The sequence below is a fragment of the Choloepus didactylus genome, chromosome 1, assembly GCF_015220235.1.
Source record: "Choloepus didactylus isolate mChoDid1 chromosome 1, mChoDid1.pri, whole genome shotgun sequence".
In the NCBI taxonomy this organism is placed as follows: Eukaryota; Metazoa; Chordata; class Mammalia; order Pilosa; family Megalonychidae; genus Choloepus; species Choloepus didactylus.
The window spans coordinates 249658290-249679507 of record NC_051307.1 but is presented as its reverse complement, the minus strand read 5'-3'; the positions used below and the strand labels follow the sequence as shown (position 1 = coordinate 249679507).

Sequence of the window (21218 nt, the reverse complement as noted above, 5' to 3'; positions counted from 1 at the left end):
AGTAATACACATTTACACATCCACGTTCCAGGAGGGTAACATGTCCTGACTCCATAGAGAGAAGACACTGAAAACTACCCTTTTAGGGACCCCCAAACCCCACCCTGTATGTCCCTTCCTTTGGCTTCTTATTTGTATCCTCTTGGCTATAATAAAACTATCATCCTAAGTAGGGTGCTTTTCTGAGTTCTGTGTGAATTATCGAGTTGTTCTAGTGAATTCCTGTACCTGAGAGAGTGGTGTTGGGAACTCTCGAATTTAGAAGTGCGGGTAGCCCTGGGGACCCCCGACTTGTGCCTGAAATGAAGTCAGGATCGTAGAGGATTGTGCCCTTAATCTGTGAGTCTGACCTGGCCCCGTGGAGTGAGAGTCAGAATTGCATTATAGTTGGCGTCAGAAGTCACCGCACATACTGAATCAGAATCTGCCCTTTAATGTGATCTCCAGGTGATTTCTGTATATGTTAAAGTTTGAGAAATGTAGATCTAGATCACAGAATGGCACTGTTTACTTTCAGACACTGTAAGCAGAGGCCACAGCTTCTGGGGCCACTGGTGGCCTCTTCCCATCTTCCCCAACCACTTACCTTTTCATGATAAGCTTTCCCACTTCTGTGGAGCCGGTGAACCCAATTTTCCTCACATCGGGATGTTCCGAGAGTCTCTGCCCAACCCTGGAGCCTGTGGAGTGGGGGTGAGCAGCAGAGTCAGGGTGGCTTCTGGGGGTGCTGGGTGGGAAGACGCATGCCCAGCCACCAGGCCCCTCACCCACCCGTGCCCAGAGCCAGAGCTCTGTGCACAGGAGCTCACTGGATCTTGCTCCCCAAGTGGCTTTCTGCCTGTTAGAGTATACCCCAAGGGTGAGGGCACCCAGCCTTCCAACTTGCCCAAGGTCTCCAGCAGATACCCAAGGGATGCCTGGCCAGACCCAAGGGGGACTTGGTGCCCTGAGTATTATAACTGAGAAGTTAGGTTTTAAGAGCTGATTATGATTACTGAATAATTATACAGATATTCCTTTTTACTTTCTGGTACATCCAAGTAGACAGGGAAATATCTGAAACCTGAACTGTTCTCTAGCTGCCTTGATCTCTGATAATGATTGTATAGCCTTTATCTTGTGCCCTTTGATTGTAAAATCCTTGTGACTAACCTTCATTTGTACCCATTTATCCAGTTTTTCAACTTTAAAGTCTTATGATCACTAAAGACAGCTCCTAATGTTTATTAATATGGGTCTTGGGTCAGCCCAGAACTAACCCAACCCAAGACCAAAGTTATCTTGATAATCAAAGCTGGATCTAACCAAAATTGTCCCACCTGACATGCGCAGTAGCTTAGACTATAACCTATAAGTTACCTATACCTCATTATAATACTAAAAATCACACTCATCAACATATTAAGGCCATCATTTTCTTACATACATTCTGTGACTAAGCCTGTAACCAATCAGCACATGCTGAATAATTAAATCACCTCTAATGACATCATCAGGAGCCATTGTGATCATTATCCTAAAACCTGCCCATTTTGGGATACCAAAAAGATGATCAAAATTACTGCAGTTTGAGGAGACAGATTTTAGGCCAACAGGCCATCTGCTCTCCTCCTTCATACTCAGCAATAAAACTTTTTCTCTCTTTGAAACCCCAGTGTCTCAGGAATTGGTCATTTGAACGCATCAGGCAAAGAATCCACCACCTTGGTTTGGTAATGGTATCACAAGCTCCAAAAGGCCTGCCCTCGGGTGTGCAATCCGACTGGGAGAGCAGCTGAGCCATGGAAAGCCTTAGCACATGCTGCTACACTTGCCCTATACCCCACTCCACGGCCTCACCATTCTACGCCATACCTTGCACATACCACACCACACTCCCAACCACCACCATCTTGCTAATTTCTACACATCCCACAAGTCTTCATTTCAATGCAACTTTGGGGTGTGCTTTCCTGACATTGCCTTCCCCCAAACCCAACATCACCTCTGGTTTAATCTCTGAGTAATTGCTCTCTCCTTAGACTCTTTCCTATTTTGGCTTCTGACTCTGCACTCTACGAATTTTCCTACTACTTCACTGATGGCTTGTTTTCCTTTTCCTTTGCTCACTGTTCTTCTAGCCAACCTTAAAATACACAAGTGTTCTGGCTCCACCCTGAGCCCTCTTCCCCTCTTCTCAGTTTATATTGTCTCCTCATCTCATCTTACCCAGGCTTATGTCTTCAAATACCATCTTCATGCACATCATCCCCTAAATCTGTACCCCTGGTCAAGCTCCTTCTATCATGACTCTGTCCTTGTCATCTCTACTTGGATATCTCATGGCCTCTCAAATTCAACATATATGAAACAGCTCTTAGTCTGTCCCCCCACCTTGATGTGCTCTTCCTCCAGGGTTCTCCATTTCAGCAGTTATTCGTGCCAAGAACCTGGGAGTCATCCTTGACATCTCCCTTCCAAATCCCATCCATCAGCTGGCCCTACATCTATCCAGCCCCTCCATCTCCACTGCTCTGTTATATCCCAGCTTGCAAAACTTAAAATGTGCCCAGGCCCTGCCTATGAAGGTTCTGGTTTTGGTAGGTTTAGTAGGTTTGGAATGCCCCCTTGCATTCTATCTCATAGAGAGATAAATAAAGTTCTACAAGTGATTTTGATACCAACCCCATTTTACCACATTCTGTTAAAATCACTGTTTTAGGTTATCCTCCCACAATATTTACCAAAATGTATTATATAACAGATTACAATTCTCTATTTTAGAAAGCAGAATTTTTATAGGCCTTATTTTCTGACCATGACTTAATAAAAGTAGAGACATAAGAACAACATTTTGGACACACACACACAAACAAAACCACTTGAAAATTAAGAAAACAAAGTCTCCCTACTGGATCAGGGAGTGTATCAAAACCACAATAACATAATGTTTAGAAATAATAAAAAGCGTAAATATAATATATTTGTAAGTTATGAAGTGAGTCTGTATGCTTTTGAAGTTGAGTCTGGAGTTCCAAGGACCCATTCTACAGGGAAATTGGTCAGTATAAAGACATAAGGCAAATGAAGAAACATTTATTCAAGAAAATCTGCTAAATCTAGGTAAGAACAGTGAAGAGTCTGTGGTACTCAAGTTAAGGCCCTCCGTCCTCTCCTCCACTCCCCAGCTCAGCTCGAGAGGAGTTAAACCCTAGGAAGATGTGGCCAAGAAGACTAGGCTCCCTCTTCTCTCAGATCCCAATCAAGGGATATGATATCTTAACCAGGAGGCCACTAGGATTTCTCATCTCTTCCAATAGTGAGTTGCAGAGGCTAAATTCGTGGTGAATATGAAAACTGGATATTTTAGGTAATATACTGAAGCAATTCTGGAACCTTCATCCATTCAACCCCCATCAAAAGGTGGAGGCTCTCCTCCTGGAGGGGAAGGCTAAGAATTCCAGGGCCCCATCAGCCTAGCTCCAGCTTACTCAGAGGGCTCAACACCTGGAAAAGTTGGCTCAGAGATTTTGCCAATGGGGAGAGGCTGCCCATAAGATCAGAGTGTTCCAAAGCTTTCAGCAAAGGGACTAAGTTTATTTGAAACAGAGGTATTGTGGGGAGGGGGGTGCAAGTCTAAAGATGCTCCCCCAAATCTGGAGATTTGGGGGGTAAGCAATTAAGAGGAGATTGGTAGATTTACAAGAGCACAGAACTAAACCATAGTCTAGAGAGAACCAGGGAAGAGACCATCTGGGGTCAGCACAAACCTCAAGTACTGGCATCAAAAACTACCTTTGCCCAGATTTAATTGGATCAGACTAGGGAGCAATTTATGCCTCCAGGGTTTTGTCAGAAACAATGGACAATCAGCTGGCAAGTGGTGGATGTCATAGCAAAGGAAGCTTTCAGACAGCTTAACAGAGAGACTAAGGAAAGAGGCAGCCAGAGGGAGCCCCGATAAATCCAATGTCACCCCAGGGTGATAGGTGCTGGTGCAAGATCAAGGCAATATCAGAGGCTACATACTGCAGGGGAAACAGAATTCACTGAAATAGTCTAGCCAGTTCTATGCACAAACAAATAAGCAAATAACAACAAAAAAAGGCCCTGAAGAGGGCTCCAGAATCAGTATCCAGAATTGCTACAATATATTACCTAAAATATCCAGTTTTTAACCAAGAAAACATGAGATGCAAAAATACAGGAAAGTAAGACCAAGAAAAAGAGCAGGCAACATAAACTGCTTGTTAGAGTGCCCAGATGGTGGATTTAACAAAGATTTCAAAGCAGTCATGAGAAATCTGTTCAAACAATTAAAGAAAGCCATACTTAAAGAAGTAAAGGAATCTATGATAGTCATGTCTCATCAAATAAATGAAACCAATTAAAAAAAGAAATTATTTTTTAAAACAAGAAACCAAGAGGAAAATCTGAAATTAACAAGTAAAATAACCGAAGTGTAAAAAACCACTAGCCACTTGCCAAAAGTAGATTTGAAACAGCAGAAGAATCAGTAAATTTTAAGACTTCCCAAAATGCTCTAAGCCTAGACTATTCTACTGACAAATTCTCAACTATCATTCCCAAGATATGTTATTCATTCCAGAGCACACAAATATCAAAAAAAAAAAAAAAAAAAAAAAAAGGAAAATTTGGGGAAGGCATTTGAAGTCTAAAAGCCTTCCAGGTACAGGAGATTTCTCCCACCACTGGAGAGAGCATCTGTGCCAGTTTGATGCAATGGCACAGATGCCCATTATCTTTGATGCAATCTTGTGTGGGCAGACACATTGGTGTTGATTAGATTCTGGAATCCTTTGGGTGTTTCCATGGAGATGTGATTCAATCAACTGTGTACAAGAATTTTGGTTAGATAATTTCCATGGAAGTGTTGCCCCACCCATTCAGGGTGGGTCTGAATTAAATTACTAGAGCATTATATAAGCTCAGACAGAAAGAGCAAGCTTGCTACAGCCAAGAGGGACACTTTGAAGAATGCAATGGAGCTGAGAGAGGAGCTTCAGCTTACAGAGACATTTTGGAGTTGGCCTTCAAAAGCAGACTTTTGCTCCGGAGAAGCTAAGAGAGGACAAACACCTCAAGAGCAACTAAGAGTGACATTTTTGAGCAGTTGCAGCCTAGAGAGGAACATCCTGGGAGAAAGCCATTTTGAAACCAGAACTTTGGAGCAGATGCCAGCCACATGCCTTCCCAGCTAACAGAGGTTTTCTGTACACCATTGGCCATCCTCCAGTGAAGGTACCTGATTGGTGATGCATTACCTTGGACACTTTATGGTCTTAAGACTGTAACTGTGTAACCAAATAAACTCCCTTTTATAAAAGCCAATCCATCTCTGGTGTTTTGCATTCTGGCAGCATTAGCAAACTAGAACATCATCCATCCCCACCAGGCTGGCCAACCCCACCAGCTCTGCACTAGGTCGACCTGCCCCTCAAGGGTACATCCTCCAGCAGGCTGTATTCTGACCAAGTGCACCTTGGGTTACACTTGGTCAACCCAGAGGCCTGGCTCTCCCACATGCCCATGCCCCCATCCACAGCCTTTACCAGATCCTGGGAGGATGTTGACTACGCCCTTTGGAATGCCAGCCTTCACTGTCAGCTCTGCAAACTTCAAGGCTGTGAGTGGGGTCACCTGAGGAAAAGGAAAGAAGATTGGGTAAGGACGGATTTGGAAGTGGGGCTCTGTCTTCCCTCCTGGCCCAGCAGCCTCAGTAGGCAAGGAGAAGGAGCTGTGCATTGCAGCACCAGGAAGACTCCCCAGGAGAAGTCATTTCCATGCTCCACCCTAGTGAGCAGGGAGCTGGAATCAAGGCCAGATAACCTCTGATGGCTTTGGAGCTTCTGTCTCCTCAGAGTACTCCAGCCCCTTGGCCATGCCCTGACACCTTCCTGCATAGCATTTGTTTCTTCATTTCTTTATACCAAGTCCTCAAGAGTGCAGAGTCCTGATAGAATACCTAGCAGGGCCTTGTCGCTAGAAGGTTGCCAGCTGATGTCTTACACAGGGCATCCTCTCCCTCCCTTCTCAGAAAAACCGGCCTTCTCCTCTGGGAATTGCCAGAGCTAGAGTGGAAGATGAGGCCTTCTAGTGAGGTGGGTGCAGCCTTGGCTGTCACTGCCTGATGGAGTTCTGGGGTCACACCCAGTACCAAGGTGCAATTGAGCTGGGGGATTATTAGAGGCAATTACCTGACTGTTAGCAGTAACCCCCATCCTGAAGGGAGAATGGTAAACCCTCTCCCCACCCAGGATTGTTGCAGTGGTTAAATAAATAAATGTAAATAAATTACTGCATAATTATATAGATATATAAATACATTAAAAGGTTTGATGAGCACCTGACTCAGAGTAAATAATATAATTACAAAAGTACAAATATAAGACAATAATGATATTGGCATAGTTTGTTGTGCTAATGCCCAAAAGAAGCTGGGAAAGTGAGAATGAACTCCTGGGTAACTTGTTCAGGAACTGTAAAAGAGCCCCTCCAAAGCATTCTTCCTTTAGCATCTCCTAACACCCCTGGGAAGCAGGCAGGGTAGGGAATATTCTTTCCATTGTACAGATGAAAAAACTGAGGCTCATGGGGGTTGAGGAAGGTTTTCCCATGACTCTGGAGAAGTGGTCAGGGACTGAGTAGGAAATCTGATATCCTCAAAGGACATCAAATGCTCCATCACATAGCTTATCCATGAGGGGGTGGAGTAGGGTAGAGGTCCAAGCCTACCATTCACCCCACTTCCTTCCAAGACTTTTGGTCTCTGAAGCCAAACAAGAGACCACAGCACCAGCTTTATTAATAGAATACTCAGATCTGTCTTAGAGCATGTGGCTTGGTCAAAGGACATGAAGCAGAGTTTCCACTCCCTCAAATCCAGAGTGCTGGGATCTGTGGAGGAATCTCTGACTCTACTCACCCAAGCAGATGTAAGTACAGGAAGGCTAGCTTGTCTCAACTGCTCAATGGAAGAAAGAGCACAAACAGCCTTGCCTTCTAGTGGATGTCACTTCTCTACCCACAGAAAGGCATGGCCCATGGAAGACAAACTGATTTATAGTACCCTCCCTCCCTTGGAGAGAAACCTGGGCCTGTGTAGGTAAAGGACCTAGAGGGTGCTTTCTGTCTCCTCCCTTAGAATAAGTTACCAATACTGTCTAAACAACCCACAACCCCTGTCCAGCATGGGGCCCGACTCACCTGGGCAGGTTTGATTACCACAGTGTTCCCAGCAGCCAGGCAAGCAGCCGTCTTCCAGGAGAGCATCATCAGAGGGTAATTCCAGGGGATGATAATGCCACAGACCCTGCCTTACAAAAGGAGGAGGTCTTCTTCTCTCTTCCAGAGGGGACCTGCCAATCTCCCCCTTTCCCACTCTCAGGGGCCAGCCTTCCTGATAAGGTACCCAAGGTCCCACTAAGGACAGCTCATCACCATCTTCTCAGTCCCTGGCCTTTTGGTATGAATTGATTTGACAGGAACTCCTATCCCTAGCATGGCATGATGGCCTGGGACCCTAGGAAGGCAGATCTCAATGGGCATTGGTGAGATGTGTCTAGGGGCATGGCTGGTAGTGCACTGTAGCAGGTAAGATGGGGGAGGTTAACAGCAAGCAGGCACGGATAAGAACCCAGGCAAGCTGGAGTGCCTGGAGAGGATCCTCCTGGGTGTGATGATGAGAACACAGGCAGGCTGGGAGGAACTGAGAGGGGTATTCCTAGAGGTGAATACAGGGCTGGGGGTCATTCATGTAGAGAGAACTGAAGAAGTCAGCATGGAAGGCCCAATAAGGCTTGATCTGCTTTGTAACAAGGGATGGTTCCCAGTCTGTCAGTTTCACCCCCTTGGTCCCTGAGAAAGCTTCTAGCTGGGCAGTGTGGCTGCCTCATGTCAGAGCACTACGAGGTACAGAGGAAAAGTCCTAGATGTGGTAAAGGGATACATATGGTCTAAAGTTATCCCTATGGTCTCTGGGGACCAAGTGGCCAAGTTAAGACCCTGAATTCCCCTGCCCTCTATAAGGCAGGGATAATAGTACCTCTCTGTATGATTGTTTGGACAATTAAGTGAGACAGTCCATATAAGAGCCTGATGTAGTCTATGTTTTTGTCTTCATCAGCAGCAGCAGCAGAGAATGTTTCCCCAAAAGATGATGTAACTAAATCCAAACAGAGGGAAGAGCTTGTACAAAAGCTTAAGAGTGCGATTGGCCACCTTGGAGAGTCACAGCTGGTGCACAAGGTTGGGGCTCAGAGCAGGCTGATGGTGTGGGGAGAGATGAGGTGGCAGAGCAAGGAGCAGCCAGATCCCATCGTGCATGAAAGCCAGCCTGGGGAGTTTGCACATTATCTTGCAAGCAGCAGGATGCCACTGAGGGGTTTGAAGAAAGCTATTCCCCCTCCCATCTGTCCTTCTTCATGCCCCATATACAATCAGCAGACCCAGAGGGGACAAGACTGGTGGAAGAGAGCAGAATACAAGGCTGTGCCTGTGAGGCCCCCATGTTCCCATCTGTGAGAGTGAGAGGACTAACCCTGGCGGTCCACCAAAGAAAACTTCAGAAGAGGCCAGCCACTGGCATGGGAGAGCAGAACAGACCCTGGCTCAGGTCCCAGAGCTCAGCAGGTGTGTAAGCCATAGAGACTGGTTGAATAAACTCCTGGCCCAGCTGCCTCTGAGAACCACTTTTCTCAGCAGCCTCACTGCTTCATTGGTTCTAGGTGGCTTTTCTTAGTTGGAAACTAAGCTTTGGTTTACCCCATCAGAAATCACCTCTGGCCTGGTGTCTGTGACCTGCATCTCCATCCCAGTTCAGCCACCAACCTGCTGTGCAGCTGGGACCATCTCATGGCACTTCCCCAAGCCCCAGCCTCCCTGGCTCTGATGCAGGAGGGTCTCCTGCCTATTTTAGGACTCCAAGGAGGGCATGCATGAAAGATGGAAGGGGAAGCACCCTTCTTCTCATTCAAGAGAACCCTCTTTACAGTACTCATTTCTAACATTTGCCATGACACTGTGAAGCATGGTCATTGTGTGTATTTGGGAGAGTCTGCAGCCAAGGGAGGAGTGAGGGAATAAGGAACCCTCAGTGGGGCAGCTTAGCCATTACAGCTCTGTGTCAAGTCATTGGCAGAATACATTTGGTTCATTCATTCATTCTACGAATACTTATGGACCATCTAACATGTGCCAGGAACAATTATGAGCACTGGGAAGGCAGCAGGATAATTTCGGATGGCACGAGTTATACAGAGCACAAAATGATATTACAGAATAGAAAAGGACCTCACTTGGAGAGGGGATGCAGCATAAACTGGGAGGGGATACAGCACAGCTGAGACCTGAGTGGCTGGCAGCTGAACTTACAAAGGGCTGGGGAAAAGAGAAAATAAAAGCTGAGGGGAGAGTAAATAAGAGTGGTCCCAGGGGTCGGGGGATAGCAGAGGAGGCCAGCAGGGTGCAGGGCTGTGACTGAGGGCAAGAGGTACAGACCAGTCAGGGGCCACAGTCAGCAGTTTCATTTCACTTTAGGAGCATTGGGAAGCCACTGGGAATCCAAGGGGACCAGTGAAATGGTCTAATATGAATTTCCAAAAGATCTGCTTTGTACCAGTGGGAGAATTCTCTTACACAAGTGATATTTGCCCCTTACAGAACACTCCACTGTGACAGACAAGCTGGGGGTGCCTTTGACCACATCTGCTGGATGTAGGATCCCTGCTCACCCCCATGGAATCCCTGCACCTTGCGCTGAGGCACTGGGCAGGTGGGTCACGAGTATCAGGTGCTGATGCTGCCTGGGCCTCTGCTCCCACCCCAGCGGTGCCCCCTGCCAGGCCTCTGTCCTGCATTTACCTACATGTCCACTAAAGGCAGGCCCCAGGGCATGGCAGTGCAGTTGGAAAAGTTTAGGTGCTGCCCTGCAGGGTGCAAACCTCAGTCCAAGTCTCTCTTGGAGACAGCTTTGGAGCTCTGCCTCATCCCTCTGCAGCTGCATGATGCTCCAAGGATGGATAACAGCAGAGGGGAGCCCTGGTGGTTCCAGATTTTGCTGTCACCCTCCCAAGCAAAGTAGCTGTGCATGCTTGAGCTGCCTCCTCTGCCCACGTGTGGGTGGGTCCCTCCAACTGCTTGTCAAGTGTGGACATTTAGGGAGGGGAAAGTGGGGGCCAAACTGCCTTTCTCAGCACCCCAAGGGACCCACCCCCAGCAGTGTGTGAGGACGCACCTCTCTCTACCTTCACTGTGGCTTAAGAACCTTCTCATTTTGGGTCAGTCTGTTGGATAAAAAGGCATTTCACTGTTGGGGAAAGGAAAACCAAAACCAGTCCCCAGCAAGACAGCCTCTTCTGTTGGATGTTTGTATTTCTCCTTCTGTTTAGTTCCTGTTTACATCCTTTGCCTGTTTTTCCTTTTTTCCCCTTTTCCTTGTTGAGTTGTAGTTCTTAATTTCTATGCACATTGATCATATACTCTTTGCAGATAAATTATTTGGGGTGTGCCCTTTTTCCCACCATGCCCCTGTCTGATATAGGGTTACTGTTAGGATTAAAATAGAATTATACTTATAAAGTGGTTTAAACTGTACCTGGCACAGAGCAAGTACTTTAGAAGTAAAAGCTATTTTTTTCTGCTAGACTCCCTGAGGATAGAATTTTTCATCAGGTTAGTTCATTGCTCCATTTCCTGTGCCTGAAATGTGTGGCACATAACAGTTGGCAAATAAACAGCTGTTGGATAAAAACACAGAAGGGGACATTCTGAACTCCCCACAGGGCTGTTGTGTGGATTATACAACAGACTGCATGGAAAGCCCTTGGCACGTACACCCAGCTCTTTGCCCTTGGCAGTGACTCACCCGATCGGCTCTTTCTTGGTGAAGGTCAGGTTGCGGTTTGGTCTGGCCTGGTTGATGGGGATGGTGGAGCCCTGGAAGACACACAGGGGGCATCACTGCAGAGGGGGCTCCAGTTGCTCCCATCTGGGCAGCTGGCCTCTGATTGAGGCCCAGGGAATATCAGGGTCTGGTCTTACCCTGATCCCTCACTATCCAGATGGGCAGGACACCAGAACTGCCCAGCTTATTGTAGACGGTGGAAATGGGAAATGTGATAAGCTCAGAGATGGGGGCAGAGCAGGCACTCTGAAAGGAGGAAGTGCTTGCTTTCCTTTGGGCCTGGCAGACAGACTGCTTTGGCGGGAAGCTGTTCCTGCTACTGGTAAAGCCGCTAGCTTTGAGATTTGGGCAGAGAAACAGTGAAGGTGCGGCAGAGTTCTCTCTGAAGTGGTGAGCAGAGGCTGGAGGTGGAGCTGTGGTCCAGACTCACAGCAGCAGAAAGGGGGAAAGCACTGGGGTGGTACATTCTCTCATTGCCATGATGCCCCTGGTCTTCCTGAGCCCCCTGGATGTGGGAGGAAATGAGCTCACAGACACCACCCCCAGATCAGGCAGACTCACAGTGAGCCCTGAGTCTTCCTGAGTGAGGGTTAATCTGCCACTGCCAGTAGCAGACAAAATTAAAAATACAGCCTCCAGATTCCATGCTCTACTGGAAATATGATGCAATCTCATCTCCCATGATAATGTTATGTTATATAGCACAGTTAACTTTAAGATGGGGAAATTGTGCCGGTGGACCTAGTACAATCCCATGAGCCCCCTTTAAAAGCAGCGTTTACTCCAGTGGGTGGAAGAAGAGGAAATCAAAGAGATTCAAAGCACAAGAATGATGTGCACTTTCTGGCTTCAAAGATGGAGGGGACCCCAAGCAAGGACCAGGGGACAGACTGTAGAAGGTGAGAGCAACCCCTGGCTGGCAGCCAGCAAGGAAACAAGACCTCAGCCCTACAACCTCATGGGATTAGATTCCACCAAAACCTGAATGAGCTTGGATGCAGAGTTTTGCCCAGAGTCTCCAGAGAAGAGCCCAGCCTGACAACAATTTGTTTTCCAAACCTTCCTGGACTTCTGACCTGGAGAACTGTGAGCCAATAAGTTCCACTAAGTATGTGGCAATTTGTCTTGGCAGCAACTGAAAACTAAATATGCTGCCCCTTGGAGATTGTCCTCCCATTGGCCTGGCCTGGCCCCACCTGCATGGACTTTCAATGGTGGGGAGAAGCCAGGGCCCCACCTGGATCTTGTCGCACCAGCCTGCAAAGTAGCGGAAGGTCTGGACGGACATTCCCACATGGGTCTTCAGGGCCAGAGTATAGACGGCCCCCGCATCCAGGGCCTCGATGGTGGCCAGCTCCTCCTGATGCTGCTCCATCAGGTCTGCCAACCTGGCCAAGGGACAAAGGACAGGGAAGGTCACCTGAGGCCTGGCACAGCCTAACGTTGCTGAGACCCATTCTTCAAGGAGTCAAGGGGCCCTGCCCTCCACTTCTGTCTCTGTCATAGTCAAACCTACTACCCTCAGTCTTTCTCATCTATAAAATGGGACTAATAACATTTACTGGATAAGTGTAAAGATTATACCTTCCTTCCCTCTCTTCTTTACCCTCTCAATAGCCTTTATAAATTATCCTGCAGAGGTGTTTCCCCACCTCTGTAGCAAGGAGAGCACCACAAGAGGCCACTCTTCCTGCCTTTGGACAGCTTTAACTAGAAGAAAACATGAAAACAAACCTACAGTTCAATATAGGGGAAGGTGGCCTCCTCAGAGATGGAGAGATGCCCCTCCCATAAATGGAGGAGTTTTAAGGTAAAGAGGTAAGGGTCCGTCCACCCACGTGGTCCATCTCGAATCTGAGTGTTCACCCACGTCAGCATCCTGATAGGCCAGTCACACCCATGGACCCCTCCGTGGCATGCTGCTGCAGCCACCTGTTACATCAGTGAGCCAAAGGCGGCCTCTGTGTGTTGCACCCATATGCGCTTCTTCTTGACAGCAAACTGGGTCTGTGGTTTGGACCAAATGTCCATTGGTGCCAAACTCAAAATCTTATACATCCAAATGTTTTCAAAAAATAATCCAAGTAAGCAATTTTTAACCATTTGGAGCTGACTGCTTTATACACCCTGTAGAACCCCACCCAACATCTGCTAGCCAGAGATAAGAAAAAACCCTGCAGTTGTAAGTCCCCAAGTCATAGTGCCCTTAGAGCTCTCTCACCCAGAGACTTCCCACAGTGTTGACTGAAGCGACATTGTCTTGACATATAACCCCACCACCAACACCACCTTCCTCCATATTCCCCTCTCCCTCGGGAGCTTTCCCTTGCTGTGCTTGCCATTTGGGATGCTCCCTCATGCAGCAGCAGCTGGAAGGTTTCCTGCTGAGAGGGATCTTCTCTCACCACAAACCTGCCCAAGTGGCACCTCTAATAATTAGCATGTGTGCTCCTGCCATCTAGTGGTCAAATATTTTTCTTGCTCAGCTCTGAAATCCTCACAAATTGCAAACTCACTGTGCCAACCTCATGAATGTGAGTGTATCGTATCCCTGAGGGTGCAGTGCAGATGGGGGAAAGGTGGAGAACCATGGCTCCAGAGTAAACCCCCAAAGAATCTATGGCCAAGAGCCGAATCCAAAGCTAAAGCCTCCTGATTCCTTTCTCTTACTCCCTTCTCCTTTCTCAACCTGGCAACAAGACTGATCTTTACAACCCCCAAATCTAGCCCTGTCCTCACCTGCCTAAACATTCCACTAAAACACTCCAACAGCCACCCACTGCACTCAGGATAGTCTCAGCTCCTTGCCTGGTCTACCAGAATGCCCCATCTCATTCTCAGACCATGGTGCCCATCACTTTTTATCTCCATCCTCACACTGGCCACATGGAGTCCTCAAGTAAGTCCGGCTCCCTCCTACCTTGGAACCTCTGTGTGTTGCTCCCTCTCACCACACTTCCATTTTATCTCCGTATCTTCTGTGTATTTCCCAGACTTGGATGCAAGGGTCACATCTTCTAGGAAGTCAATCTTAATCTCTATCCCCCAACTAATCACATCTCCCTAAAGTGTCCTCTAACCGCATCTTCTGACTTTCTTCAATCCTCTCCATAGTTAGTAAATATATATTTTTTCTTAGATTATTACCTAATTAACATTTGCTTCTCTTGTTAGCATATAAGAGCAGGGACCTCATCTGGTTTTCTGCTCACCAATGTGTCTCCAGCCCCCAGCATATAACTGGGCACTAGGTAAGCACCCAGTTAACTATTTGTTGAATGAAACTGTGACTGAACATGCACAAACAAATCAGCAGCAGCCAGGCTATTGCCTCAAAAACAGTGAAGTGAAAAGAGTCACTCTCTGGGTAAGAAATACAAATGTGTGTATCACTTTCTGGGAAAAGTTACATACCAAATAGCAAAAATAAAACAAGGTGGCATTTTAAGGAATAGGGTTCCACCAGCTGCAAGGACAAACAATGCCAAATGTATGTGATGTAGCTGTATCATAAAACCAACTCCCAGAACACATAAACTAAAGGAATCATCACTTGAATACACTCTGGAATGCACTCAGAAGGGAAACTCTGCAGGACTATTCTATGGTCAACTTGGTTAAGCTGGACGTAGGTTTTCCAGAACCCCCTTCGCTATAGGGTGCCAGGTTAGAGTTGACCAAAAGTAGCGTCCCATGAGATTTGGGAGGCAGGCGTGAAGCAGACATTCCCAGAGTTCTCCAGCTTGTCCTCTCTCTCTCTCCCACTCCACACTAGCTCTTCTTCCTAATTGCTAGCCCTGCCCACCAACAGAAGTCCAAGGCTCACCACCAGATCTTTGACTGTGGACCTATAGAAATGGTTTGAATATAGAGGCCATAGATTTCTCTGGACTTTCCCACCAGCTCCTCTTCATGGTCCCAGTCTGGCAGCTGGATATGGCTGGCTTCCCAGATTCTCCTGGAAGCTCCGTCTTGTCCACCAAGGATTTAGCAGGGGTGGTTAGTGACGTTCTCTAATTCTCCCTTCTGGATCTTTCTTTCCAGCCTCTCCCACAATTGTATAATGTGATATTCCCATATTTCATTCCTTATTCCTTTGTATCCTTGGTGGCTCTACTTCCCTGATTGAGCCAGGGGCACTCTGGAACCACTGTTCTAGGAATTCCCTGTCCTGACCCTCCTATTGCAAATCCACCCAGCCTCTCCCTCAATGCACTTCAGCAGAGCCAGTAAGAACATGCCTCATTCGAGCCCTGAGTGTTTGCACAGGGTGAGGACCGGTTAGCTCTCAGGGCCTTCACCCAGTCCACATGTACGGGCCCCAGTCCCCTCACTATCATTTTAGAGCTGTAGAGTTATTACAACACATCCATTAGATGATCACCAGACTGTCATACAAAGTCACTGCTCCAGGGCCAGAAAGCTCACCACCACCAAAGACTGGGCTTGCAAGTTCCCCAATTCCGACTGTAAAAGATTTTCTAGGTGCTCTAGGGACGGTCTGTCATTAGCCAATGGATACTTCAAAGGGTATTGAAATTAACTTGAACAAGCCAGACCTCTATAGCTCTCACCTGCCCCAAACCCTATGGTCTCTATTCCTTTCAGTAAAACATGCAGACCCCCGATCTAGTTCTCAGCTGCTGACCTCTGGAATAGAAACAAAAGCCATTCTGACCCACAAGGCAAAGGCAGGGGCTTCCTCTCACTGGACAACAAACACGCTCTGATCAATTTGTAGGCTGGCTTCTCGCCCTCTGTACTTCCCCACCATCCAGAGAATAAATTCAAGTTCCTTAAACTGGCTTCTAAGGCTTTCTGCAAATACTCATTGGTTCAACTGCCCAGGCCCTCTGTTCTTCTGGAAACATAACCCCACTTCTTTGGGGGTGACTGCTGCTTCTCCCACTGAAACTATGTAATTCTAGGGGAGCAGCCCCACTCCTACCTTGTAGTCCTAAGCTAGGGCAATCATAAACCATTCCTGAAGACTTCTGAATTGAGACTAAGGGAAGAGGACCCCTTCCTCCCCATTTTCTTTTCTTTCTTCTTTTTTGCTTTAAGGAGAATGAGACCAGGAGTTTGGAGAGGCCTTATTTCTACTTTGTAAAAAAGAGTCCACTGGTGCAATTACAAGCAGAGCTAAAGGAGGAGGTTGGGAGATACTTCCTGAGGGGGTCTGACAACCCCGGGGACCAACTCCAACCCTGCCCTTCCTGTCTTTTGCTTATGGAGCCTCACACCTCCGTTTCTCCTTGGGCCTAAGCTAATTGAATCCCGGAGCTGCTCTTGTGTGGGTTTTCACAGCACCAGCTGCATCATTCAGGAAAACCAGTCAGCTTCTTCTATCTGAAGCACACCCTCATTCTTGTAATTCCATGTCTTTGCTCGTGCAGTCCCCTCTGCTGAAACACCTTTCCCCTAAGGCCTTTTCTCTCTGGTAAAATCCCTCCTGCCTTCCCTTGCCTCCTCTAAGAGCCTTTTCTGATCCTCCCAGCCAGATTCAGCCTCCTCAGGTTGGAAGCCCCAAAAGCTGAGGTCATGTGACCTTGTCAGGGCCCACCCCCACCCCCACCCCCACCCTTCACCAAAAAAACAACAGGAAAACCACTCTGGACCCACACTCCTCTCGGCATCACGGTGCATTGAAGGGGGAGTCAGCTGAGGTCTTACCTGTACAAAAGCCGCCCCCTGTCCCGTGCATTGATCTTCCCCCACAATCCATTCTCAAAGGCATCCTTTGCAGCAGCCACCGCCTTGTCCACATCAGCCAGCTGGGCCAGGGACACCTGGCAGATGGCCTGTGGGGGGAGCAGGGCAAAGACACATCATCCGACCCACCCCGGCCCTCCTCGTGTGGAACCCCAGTGAGGCGGGGGCGCCCCAGAGACCATGCAGCCAGGCTCACATGTGAAACTCAGCCAGTGGGAGGGGACTGCAAGGGTTTACTCCATGAAAGGAGGGCCGGGGGCCCTAGGAAAGGTCTGTGTGTGTTTCTATAGAATAAAGACCCTGTCTTCACCTCCCCAACCAGGCCCAAGCAAGGGCAGCAGATGCAAGCCACAGCTAGAAGGCTGGGGGCCAGCTTAGGGTTTTTCAAACGGATAATGGAAATCCATTAATTTAGTGACTCATAGCTGGAAATTTTTTACTTAAGTAGACTGACTATTCAAGGCAGACAGAACTCAAGTGCTGGCCCTCTGCATCCACTCCCCACCCGTCTTCCACTCTGTTCTGGGCTCTGAGATGTAACCCATAAGCACTCTATCAAGAGGCTCCCTGGCCCCTGGATGCCATTGGATTTGGCCAAAGGGACGCTGAGTGGTGGGAGGAGAGCGAAGTCCCATATTTATTCTGTCAGCACCTCTTTGCCCTCCGACCAAGGGCCACAGCTCCCGCCAGACAGCCCTCCCCACACGGCTACCTGCACTGGGCTCCAGGAACTGCTTCCTCCATTGCTCCTTCAGGTGGAGAGGTGCCAACAGCTCCCTGTCATTTCTGACCTTGTGCCACTCTTATCTGCTTCCCTAAACCTTGCCCCCATCTTTGTAAGTTCTCTTTCTTTAAACGCACCTCAAATTACCCATTTTGGACATGCTGTCTGTTTTCTTAAGGGACCCTGAGCATTAGGATAGAATAGGGTAGGGTAGGCTAAGCTAGGATAAGATAGGAGAGGAGAGGAGAGACTAGGATAGAAAAACATTAGTAAGCTTTGTTTGTGAAACTTTTAGATCAGATACATGAGCAGGTGAATTTGCAAGATGTTTGTCCTGGGTCGTGATACACAGTGCTGAATGCCATGGTCAAGAAAGCCTGAAAAGCAGCAGATTCAGTTCAAGAAGAATTTCCTGCTGAGGGAGGAGGGGGTTAGATAAATACTAGAAAAGGTGGGGCCCGTGCCGGGGTTACTGTTGCAGTGTGGAGCTGGAGGGAATGGCGTGCATGCTTCCTCTGGGGATTTGAACTCTGTTTCCAGTCTCTCTAGAGCTTCTCCTGCCTCCCTCTTATTCTCTCCCTACTTCAAGCCTGTAGCAGCATGGGAGGGTGGAGCAGGGAGGAGGTGAAAATCAAGGGAGGGATGGGGACTAATTGCAATCTTTCTGCGTCCATTTCAAAGACCCAAGTCAAAGCCTTGGATTCTCCAGGTGACGGCCCCCACAGAAGTTGGGGTGAGGGGGAGGCACTCACGCTTCCATCCGTGGGGTTGATGGTTTCATAGGTCTTGCTGTCCTCGGCATCCACAAACTTGCCCCCAATGAAGAGTTGGTGGGGTATTCGGACAGTCAGCTTATTCACCGACTTTTCCACCTGGGGAGAAAGGTTTCTGTGGTGCTTCAGCTGCAGTGCGGATTCTTCACGACCCAAATGATGAGCACAAACTCCCCTGGGGACAGGAGGCACACACAGGCTCTCACACACACACACTCACACAGTCACACACAGACACACACACAGATATACAGCGGAAACACTCCCAGGCTCAAACTCACAAACATGCACATGGACACCTCAGATGGGTGTCGCATACAGTCACCCACACATACACACACAGTTACACACACACACACACTCTCACCTAGACACACACATACAGTTACACACACTCACACACTCTCACCCAGACACACACATACACTGTTACACATACACTCACACACACATACACACTCACACCCTCATAACCAAGGGGTCCAGGGCTCCTCCTCTCAGCCCCTTTGCTGACCCAGCCCTGCTGCCTTGCTCAGTCCAGTGAGCTGGCCTAGGGGCAGCAGTGGCAGCCGAGCGAAGAGCCGTGCTAGAGAGCACAGACCATGACACCACCTGGTCTGAATTGAATCCCGGCTCTGCCACTCACTCGTGGAGAGACATCAGGCTGGTTACTCAGCACCCACACGGGAGGTGTCGTGAGGACTAAAAGGGTTGACATTTGCAGGATAACAGTGCTCAGCACATAGGAAGTGGCAGGTAAGGCCATCTCATCCAGGTGGAGAGGACACCAGACGTGATGACATCCCCCCACACTAGTCACGTTGCTATTGATCTGCATGTTAGAGGCAGGGAAGTAAGGTTTGTTCCACAAAGACCATTCCATGCTGAATGCCTCTGTGACTCCATTTCCCTCTCCTGAATCTGTTCATCTGTCATCTGCCCATGATCCAAGGCCAACCTGGAGTCCACCTTGGCCATCTGGACTTTCTCCTTCAGCTTTTGCGTTAAACTACCATCCAGACAAACTACACCAAAGCTAATTCCTATGGGAGTTGGTAGTTTGTCAACATACCCCAGGGATGATTTCTTAAGAATTTCCTTATAAAATAGATTTTCAAGTCCTTTGTCCACTTCTGTTTGTACAAATTGAATGTATATGATTATTTATTTTCTCTGTTGGGCACTAAAAATATCTTTTTAAAATACTGGTTTCATGTCTTGGAACTCAGAATTTAAGCCATAGATTGGGCATCGGAAGGCAATTTCCTCTGTTGAGTTTGCCCTACTGCCCTAGCACCGTCAGGCTATCCTGTGTTGCCAGGGAGAGCTTGTTGACATTGCAGGGTGGGCTCTTTGGGGTCCTGGCTTCTGGAACATCCTGGTTTCCCCCATGTGTCATTGTGGATTTATAGATGAGGATGCCTGAAAGTCTGTCAGATCATTCCCCCATGGAAGGGGCCCAGGACTCACGTAGTCGATGACTAGCTCGTCTTCATCTTCCCCTCGCAGCTTTCTCACCAACAACTGGATGAAGTCCCCAAACGAGGTTGCCATGTACACATCTTCATTTTCCAACTCCAGGCCATCACACAGCTCCTTTACTTCCTCCAGCAGTCTGGAGGAAAGGAGATGGAAAAAGGGTGAGCTTGAAAAGAACTTTGCAGAACTGCTTCACTGTATAATTATAATCCAAAGTATAAAATAAATATCTATGAGTTCATACTGATATGAATGATTCAATAATAAATAAATGTTGGGGAATAGAAAAATTCCCCAGTCTCCCATGCAGAAGAATTCCAAATAATTTATGTAGATACAACACCTCAAGGAGGTAAAGCATACCCCCTACCGCTTAAATGTGGGCAACACTTAGTGACTTTCTTTCAGAGTTCAGCCCAGCAAGTGTGAAACCTAACAAAAACTTCCTCAGCCCAGTGATCGTCATCAGCTTCATCAATGGTAAGTCAGGTTGACAGCAAGTACCCTTGATATCGTGCGAGGAGAAGGGCACTTTATTTCTGTGGTCTTTCTCTCCCAAACCCACAGCCCCAGGCTAATCATGAGAAAAATCAGACAAATCCCAATTGAGAGGCATTCTATCAAATACCAGATGAATAGTCCTTAAAACCCATGAAAGTAATGAAAAACAAAGCAAGTCTGAGAAACTATCGCAGATCAGCAGAGAATAAAGTGCCATAACAACTAAATGGAATCTGGATGCAATCCTGGGACAGAAAAAGGACATCAGGCAAAACCTAAGGAAATATGAATAAATTATGGATGTTCTTTTTTTAACAATGTGTCGATACTGGTTCACTCATTGTTGAGACATGTACCACACTAACATAGGCGTTGGTAATGGGGAAGAAGGATATAGAGTATAGGGGAACTCTCTGCACTGTTTTCACAACTTTTCTGGAAATCTAAAACTTAATTATAAAATTAAGTTTAATTAAAATAATAGTCCTCTATGAGTTTGTGATGACTAATTGAGACATCCCATATAATAATAATAATGATCACAAGTATACTTTTCTTTGTTTCTCCCAGGGCTCTAATAGGCCAGGAATTACATCTGTTTTGTTCCCTACTATATCCCCACTGCTGGCACACTGCTTTGCCTACAGTACGGGCTCAATAAATTAATTTGTTAGAGACACAAGTGAATGCATAACCTCATACTGTGCTCCTCATTCACCCCAACTCTGGAGTCTTTTCCCATAAGCCACATCCTCATATCCTCCACTTCTAGTAGGGGTTTGGTTTTTCTGAGCTCCAAAGAGGACCTTACTTCAGTCTTTGCTACACTGCATCTGGTTTTATAGGCTCAAAACTTCAGTCTTCCATGGAGCTTTGGATCCTGATTTTGCAGCCCAGTGTGTTCCCATCCCTCCCAGCTTTAAAGCATTCCCAAAGGGAGTGGTTGGCTGAATGTACACTCATGTAGAGCCATGTTGAATGGGCCAGAGCCAAGAGCAGAGCCAAGAGCACACCAGCAAGACTTGTGCGTTGGCCAACAGAACATGGTGGACATAATGTTCTAGTTCAGAGCCTAGGCCTCAAGAGTTGAGGCACACTTCCTCTCTTTCTTGAAGGGCCCTGCCAC

The 21218-nt window shown here is 47.4% G+C and overlaps 1 protein-coding gene across 2 annotated transcripts in view; it reads right to left on the bottom strand.

Moving 5' to 3' along the window:
• The window catches only part of ALDH1L1 (aldehyde dehydrogenase 1 family member L1), a 64624-nt gene that overhangs the window by 13728 nt on the left and 29678 nt on the right, over window positions 1-21218 (bottom strand). For both annotated transcript variants that reach the window (XR_005211723.1, XM_037803545.1), the window contains exons 10-17: window positions 19583-19727; window positions 18092-18211; window positions 16577-16704; window positions 12141-12291; window positions 10865-10935; window positions 7207-7312; window positions 5553-5640; window positions 587-680 (exon numbers count right to left, since the gene is read on the bottom strand). Coding sequence is in view for 1 of the 2 variants with exons in the window: in XM_037803545.1 (XP_037659473.1) it covers window positions 587-680; window positions 5553-5640; window positions 7207-7312; window positions 10865-10935; window positions 12141-12291; window positions 16577-16704; window positions 18092-18211; window positions 19583-19727 (903 nt within the window). In the remaining variant the exon portion in view is untranslated. The remainder of the gene's footprint in view (window positions 1-586; window positions 681-5552; window positions 5641-7206; window positions 7313-10864; window positions 10936-12140; window positions 12292-16576; window positions 16705-18091; window positions 18212-19582; window positions 19728-21218) is intronic.